The sequence below is a fragment of the Oculina patagonica genome, chromosome 13 (assembly GCF_052425735.1).
Source record: "Oculina patagonica isolate OP01 chromosome 13, crgOcupat, whole genome shotgun sequence".
NCBI lineage: Eukaryota > Metazoa > Cnidaria > Anthozoa > Scleractinia > Oculinidae > Oculina > Oculina patagonica.
Window position 1 is genome coordinate 26627084 of NC_135770.1, and position 7752 is coordinate 26634835.

Below are 7752 nucleotides of genomic sequence, written 5' to 3' on the forward strand. Positions count from 1 at the left end.
GGGTGGTTTTCACTTGGGTGTTGAAAGTAATTTGCGTTTGCTTTGGTTTTACATTACTACGCTAACCGCTTAGTTATTGGTTTAAAAATTGCCACTTTCTCAGCCAATCGGAACTAAAACCAACACCAATTACGACTCGCTTCTGCACGTTTTCCTGCGCTTCCTGCCTGCTACATGTATTTGCCTTGAGTTTTGATTGGTTTACTGGGTCCCCTGTGATTGGTCAGTCATCACTTTCCTTTGGGTTTTACGACACTCAATTGAAAACTTCTCTAAGAAGCTCAAAAATGTCTGAAAACGTTCGAAACTTTATTGTAAACCAGGCAAGTAACAGTAATATTTGTGAAGTTGCTGCCTCTCAAAACAAACAAACTAAACTTTGTTGAAGTCCGATCCCAAAGGTCTTAATCAAATACCAAGGGTTTTTCCTGGTATGTATAGTACTTTATTCCTTAATTCATGATTTTCTGGGATTGCAATTGTGACAACCCCACAGATTTTAAATTTTACAGAACAACTAGAACACTTAGTAGGATAGAACAGATACGTCTCGCAGGGTAGATAGTTTCTCAATATGACACACAAACAACTTGAATTAAATCATGCAACTTTAATATTAATAATAAACTAAAGTAGCCTTCCCTGAAGGAAACCATAATATGCATTTTCTCTAACATTGTTTTGTAAAATAAGTTCTGAAAACATGACAGACTCACTATGAAGGTAAGAAGCATTTTTCTTGTGACTGTTAACTATGACATTATTTTCAGAAAAACCATGGAAACATTTCTTGGAATTACCAGTAACAGCATCTGTGTCTTGTTTGCAGCATTTTGAGCAATTTACATTCATCAAGTGTGTAGGTATTTGCATTTACATTTGTACTACATTGCAAACTGTATAATATTATTATTTTTTTTTAAAAAAAATATGCCAAAAACACATTTAGTCGCTTAAAGTTAAGTTCTAAATTTCTACATAAAAGGCACACTTGAACAGTTATTATTTTCTGTATTTTTGGTGACAAAGTTAACCCTTTCAACAATACAAAAAAACACTAGACAGTATGAAGAACTACAATAACAGAGAAACTAACGCAATACATAACTTCCATTAAACAAACAAGAAGAATAATGTGGTTTCACATCACCAAAGTTTAAGTAAAAAATGTGAGTATTCAATGGTAAAATTACTATATAAACTTTAAGAAACCCAAACAGTGTAGGAAACTGTATTTTCGGTGGTAATCCTTCTTGGCAAAGGTCTCCTACCACAACTTTTTGTCTGCAGTGCTCCTTCAGGGAACATGATTTCATTTCTTATCTAAATTTAACAAAGCATTTACGACTTGGATTGCTATTTACATATTTGTGTATGGATCTAGGTCTAAGCTATCAGTAGACTGTAGACTAAACGATGTATAGTTTTACACCAGAGTATGTTGAAAATAATCTCTGTGTTATTAAATTCAAATTCGATGTTATTGGAACTTCATCTCAAAGTCACTCATGAATTGAACTTTAGCATCTCAGATATCTGTAAGACGGGAACAACAAAAGCACAATGATGAGAAAACATACAGAATACATAGTCGACTATTTAAAGAAGTAAAATAACGTCCAGTTCACAAAATGTTAAATGTACATGTATATTGGCAACCAGGGTTCTATTCCGAATGAAGACAAATGTAATTAACTGTAAGGGTCTTCTGTTATATAAAAATTTAATCATGTATGCAGCCTTCAAAACAGTCGCAAAAAGTAAACAATTCTAAATATGTTTGTCTTGGTAATTATATGAAACTGAAAGTAGGCTTGCTTAAAACTTGTTGCAACTGAGTGACATTTTTCTTCACCTGAAAGATTTGAAATAAAGGGCTTCTTTATTAATCACCTGAGGTGATGTGGCAACATCCACTGGTGATTCGCCCTCGTAGTTGGTCATCCTTGGGTCAGCACCTCCAGCTAGCAGCAGAGCTACTACAGATTCCATGCCTCGCCCAGCAGCAATATGCAGCGGTGTGATTTCATCGAATGTCATGGCATCTGCATCTGCGTCGCACTGGTACAGAAGGCAGTTGATCATGGAAAGGTTGCCTGCCTCTACTGCATGATGAAGTGCAGAACGCCCACTTTTGCCATCCTATGAAAGAGATCACAGCAAATTGTTCAGTTTGATGGTAAACTTAAATCGTATTACAGTCGAATCCCGATAACTCGAACCTTCAAGGGAAATCGAAAAAGGTTCAAGATATCGGGACTTTGAGTTATCGAGGGTAAAATTAGTAAGAAAATGACATGGAGGGGAATCGAAAAAGATTTGAGTTAGCGGGAGTTCGAGTTACTGATGGTTCGAGTTATCAGGATTCAGCTGTAATTCATATCTTTGTGTTTCAACTCAAGCTCAAGTTACACACCTTTTGCCAATACCTGTCATTTCAAAACAGACTAAAAAAACAATTTTGAAGTAAAAAAACATACCTGCATATTAACATTAGCTCCAAGAGACACCAGGTAATTCACAATTTGAACACTGTTCACAAACACAGCCTTGTGAAGAGCAGTAAATCCTAGGGAAAAAATCAGACTATGAAAAACATGGCCCATCAAAGAATATTATACTAAATTATACTGATCAACTGAAAACTTGTGTGATGGCCAAATCACAGTTGTATCTGCACCCAAAAATGAAAAAATTCATAACTTTGTATAACAATCTTGCTTCAAATGACCATGGCCTTTTTAATTCCCTTGATCAAACTATTAATTCTCTTTCCTGTTTGCCATCAATTCATTGTATTAATGTTGTCAATGTTAATTCTAAGAATTTAGTGGGACATCAAGAAACTACAGTGTATAAGGAAGTTAATGATTTTCCTTTATCTTGTCACTTATACTCTTGTCAATGTTTGACATTTGTAAAATGAAAAACAACATCAATCAATTAGGGTCACCTGAAGGGGAAGAATTCACAAAACGAAACTGCTTCTAAGCATATTTTCCTTTCTGATCTGGGGGGAAACCCCCGCTAAAACAATTGTCTAACAAACGGAAACAACTAGTGCTTTCACAGCACATTTTTTACCCTTTAGAATGTCTAATTGCAAGGGAAACCCCCGTGATTTTGGAGTCATCAATCGAAACTACGGCGTGGGCGCGAGAAACCGAACGTTTTTCCTAGTTGAAAAGAAAACCGAACTTTTACTACTTTGATACTAAAATGGCTATATTTGTTACATACCATTGTAGTCTCGCTCGTGTAGCATGTTGTAAACTCTCACTTTCATATCATCACCCCATCTTTTATCGTTTAGCGGTCTCACAATTTCTTTTACGCAATCGAAGTCTCCTTGCTCGCACGCTAAATGTAAAGCTGTTCTTCCATTACGGTCAGGAATGTCCGGCGAAGCGCCTGCCTCAAGTAATCTGCGGATTGCAGCGGGTTGGCGGGTGATGGTCGCCAGATGAAGCGGTGTCTAAAAACAATCAAACAGAAAACGGTATTCTCTTGAAAAAAATTCACGTAGCATCCGCTGAAACTAGTAAAATAATAATTTAACCGCCTGTTTAGCGTTCGATTTTGAGATCGCTACACTCTCATGTAGCCAAATCCATGCCAAAATATGACAAATATTTTGTTGTTTTCGTTTGAGTTTACCTGTTTCAGAAAGTTGTACATGTCGAGGCATTCTCTGCAAGGTGCGACAGAAATGATTGCGTCTGTTTCCATAGGCTTCATGTTTATAATCGATAAATGAAGAGCCCTAAAAACGAAAAACAAAAAAAAATCAATATGAGAATCGGTCTCTGCCTGCGCAAGTCGACAAGATTAATATCAGCATCCAACTTTTCTTGGAATGAAAATACTGTTTCATAAAATGGTTGCGATTTATAAAAGATGACATAGGAAGTTTTAAAATTCTGCTATGATAAATAAAGCCACAGGGGAAAGATTTCAAGACAGCGTCGACGCTAAATCAAAGAAGCATAATTTTTTTCATTCGAGGCAGTGGAAATTTACATCGTTACTATAAACACGGGGTCGACTCAATTTAGCGTATAGACGAAAATAAAAGGCTTTTTTTAAAAAAACGTATTCTCTTCTCGTTCACGTTTAGTACTAACACAGTTACAACTTTAAAAACATTTTCTGATCATAATGAAAACTAAGGAACGAGAAAACGACAACGCGGTTTACTTCAAAGCAAAGGTCATCAGAAGGGGCTGTTGGGAACAGGCGAACCAACACGTACATCTTGCATCTATGGAACACTATTATAAAGGTTTTCCTTTTTATTTGAAAACTTACGTGTCTCCATCATCGTCTTGTAGAAATAACAGCCTTCTTGCGTGTTCTTGAGCTAATAAATATCTTACATCGTTCCGCTGGGCATAATTAAGAAAAAGTTCTTCATTTTGTGAAAGTCCTTGTCCGTTTGAATCGAGGGAAGGAGGGTGTCTTGTGTTCGTGTCGGGGTCGTCGATGGTTAAGTTTTGAGTCTGTTCCTCCACGCTCCGTATTTCCTTGTCCTCGCATTCCATACTTTGAGAACGAAGCTCTTCATCGTCACCAAACCCAGAATCACACTGTATGCTAGCCGAGACCTCCTTTCCTTTTCTTTGAGCAAAAGAAGAAAGCTCCTCCCGTAACATCCCTCTTGGAATCGCTCCTCGCGGAACGAGCTTTCGCTGTCCACCAGTTGAATCCATTTCTTTAGGAGAAATTCTTTGCGATAACTTTAAAATAAATTCGCTTAACTTCTCAAAGGTACAAACGTAATTTAAATCGTCTCGTGAAATAAACTCTTCCTCCGTCAAACTACACGTAGTTCTGTGAAAACGCCAACAACATGGCGGATCGTCGCTAATATACGATTGTGGTTTTGCCAAGGGAAATTTCCCTAATCACGTGATAGTAAAAAATTAACCAATAAGAAACGATTTTGGCGAAACATTAGCCAATCAGCGATGTCCTTTTCTAAGAATCAAGGGACCTTCCCGGGGTCCCCGAGGTGACTTTCGTACTCGTGCAGGAATGTGATGAATGTCAGGTGCTCTTGAATAATTAATTAGGGGATTCCCCTAAAACGCGAACTCGAACTTTCGCAATCCGTTTAAGTCGTAAGCAGATATTGTTCTTGCTGACGCTCGAGTAGTGCACAAATTGCGTGGTTGCGTAAATAAACCTCTTTGTCGAAATTGTGACCACGTATTTCTACTTTGTGCTGTTTTCGATTTCCGTCAAATTGAATAGAGAGGTAGGGTTTTTCTAACCAATAATAGAAGCAAAAGGGTTTTTTTTCTGCTGGGGGAGAAACAACTCCCATACCATTTTAGGACACGTCTGTTCAAGTTTTTCTAGTGATTAAAATCCCCCAATAAAGAAAATATTTTCAAGGGCTTTTTCTCTCGTATCAGCTATTTTTTGTAATCGAACTGAAGACATGATTTCATCGTTAAAATTATGACACAATGTATTTACCTGGGAGAAATTTACAATCGTAATTGCTGAGAATAGGCAATATCAAATTTGCAAAAATCCTCGTGATAGAAACGTGAGAATCATAGGGAATCTTAAAATAAACAAGTAGTTTTGCTACATGTAACTGGCGTTTCAAATTATAAAATCGGCGAACACCTCAATTTCAGTTTTTGTTTTAGATCGGTTCCAGCTAGTTCTGCCAGAATCAACCATTCCTTCGTGATGTAAAAGTATAACTTCTATGATTAATTTTCTTAAACATAAATTTCCTACGAAAAGTAAAATATATACACAGCAACTCTTCGTTGTAAAACGTACTAATTAAACCGCGATGCAGCAGGTATCTTATGCAGAAGAGGTTTGTGGTGGGGGATCTCAGTTGGGTGCGGTAGATTAAGGCGAATATAATATAGACTTAGCTTGGCATGGGGTTAAGTCGAAACGGACTTTGAGAAAGTCTAAGGCGAATATTGCATTTATATTTATAGCGTAAATAGGCATAAATATAGTTGATACAATAATGTTGCCTGATATATGGTACGAGACCGCCAGGTGACCTTGAATGACCGCCTGATAGTCTCGTACCAAGATCGTTTCTTTCAATTTATCGTATTGAGTGATGGGTTAGAACACAGCTCATCACCGCAAGCTGAAGGCCTTTTTCTGAGATGACGCTCATATGCAGCTAAATGATGATGCACAATCTAATACACAGTTTCAACCTAAATTTAATTAGTATTTGGTTGGCATTGGGGGCATGGAAAGTCGGTAGCGAGGAATGTAGGAATCGATGAATCCAGCTAGAGGGAATCCTGGCCAACCAATTACACTTAGCTTTGCTTGCAGAAACATAGTCCTAATCAACTTTTGAGTTCTGTAGATTATGCAAATTCATCAGATACGTGTTCGTTCTCGTTCGGTAACGTTGCTAAAGTGTGTTCTTTCACATTCTAATGTATCTTATTGTTATTCTCTATTGACTCGGGGAAAGTCCCAAAGGCGGACGGCACGTACAGATAACACATGCGCAAGAAGAATGACTTGCAAAACACATCGTGCAAAGCTTTCATTTGATTTTTTTTAAATAAACTTTTATTTCAAACACATACAACACTTTAAAAAAAAATCTTTCATTTGGTAATACTTGGGGTTGCAAGTTTGTTCGACAAAAATAAATGAAATGCTCTAGAACAATTTGTGGTGGTTTTATTGACCCAGAAAGTATGTAGGTCAGCATGCATAAGGGGGCCTTGTCCCGGGGACGCGAAACCCTTGCAGTGACGTGTTTACACGAGGAGATCAGTGGACTCGACGGCACACGGTGATAGATTTGAACTGTGATTGATTTGACTTTATCACTTTACAGCTACAGTACACACAGGGGACAGGTTTCCGGGACAAGTCCCTTCTTGGATCACCTGAAGAAACACCTCAGCAGCTACTCAGCTTTTTCTACACCTGCATGTAAATCCGGCATTTCACTTTCTTTTCGCGCCAAAAGAGAAACTTAGGAAAAGAAATAGACTGCCATATGCACTCGCTCGGCTGCGCCTCGTGCTTCCCTAGATACTTTTCACGAGTGTTCTTTAAAATCCCCGCGTGCTTATATTACTCAAGCAACAATAATACACTCAGGTGCGTTTTTCAAGTTTCTTTTTAAAGAAATCACCTGAAATTGATATTGAAAGTGATAAGGAAAGTGACACGGAAGTGACCGTGTGGTTAAATCCAAATGAGCACCGTTAATGCTCTTTTGGCACCTTTTAGGCTATTAAGATGGACAAAAAATAGCGAAAAGAATAGCTTGTCAGACAGAATTTGTACCCTGTTAGGGGTGAAAATAAAAATCGAACCGCACCCACAAAGCGCAGTTTGAATTTGAATGATTTTTTTTTTATTTCTTTAAAGAAGTTTAAAAAGGGATAGAAGAAAGAATATTAGTTTTGGAACGCCACCAGATGAGTTAACCCCCACGCAAGAGCACTCCAGGTTGTCAGGGGACTGTTTTGGTGTCTCTCCACTGATTCTTAACGTCAAATTCTAAAAATGACCAAATACAATACCAAAATCGAAAACTCCTTTTCGCGCCTTCTTTTCACTTTTCTCCTCATGTATCTCACAGGAGTTAACTTTTCCAGTGTTCAAGTCGATCCGTGATAGGTCTTGAAGGGGGAAGGTGACGGGGAGTATTCACCCCCTTGCTAGCCTGCGTAGCAGGCGCCGTATAGTTTCTAGCGTGCAATAATAAAACGCGACTCTTTTAAACGCGCT

The 7752-nt window shown here is 37.9% G+C and overlaps 1 protein-coding gene across 2 annotated transcripts; it reads right to left on the reverse strand.

The window, feature by feature from the left end:
• Positions 1-590: 590 nt before the first annotated feature.
• Positions 591-4878, reverse strand: LOC144636398 (nuclear factor NF-kappa-B p105 subunit-like). 2 transcript variants are annotated; one of them, XM_078495603.1, is made up of 6 exons: positions 4309-4878; positions 3658-3763; positions 3241-3475; positions 2481-2569; positions 1856-2142; positions 591-1536 (listed from the first exon to the last, which is right to left on the reverse strand). In XM_078495603.1, exons 1-6 carry the CDS (start codon positions 4707-4709, stop codon positions 1521-1523), a joined length of 1134 nt encoding a protein of 377 aa, XP_078351729.1. In that variant the 5' UTR covers positions 4710-4878; the 3' UTR covers positions 591-1520. The 2 variants fall into 2 exon arrangements, with proteins under 2 accessions (XP_078351729.1, XP_078351730.1); XM_078495604.1 differs by having other exon boundaries at positions 1894-2142; positions 4309-4876.
• Positions 4879-7752: the final 2874 nt, after the last annotated feature.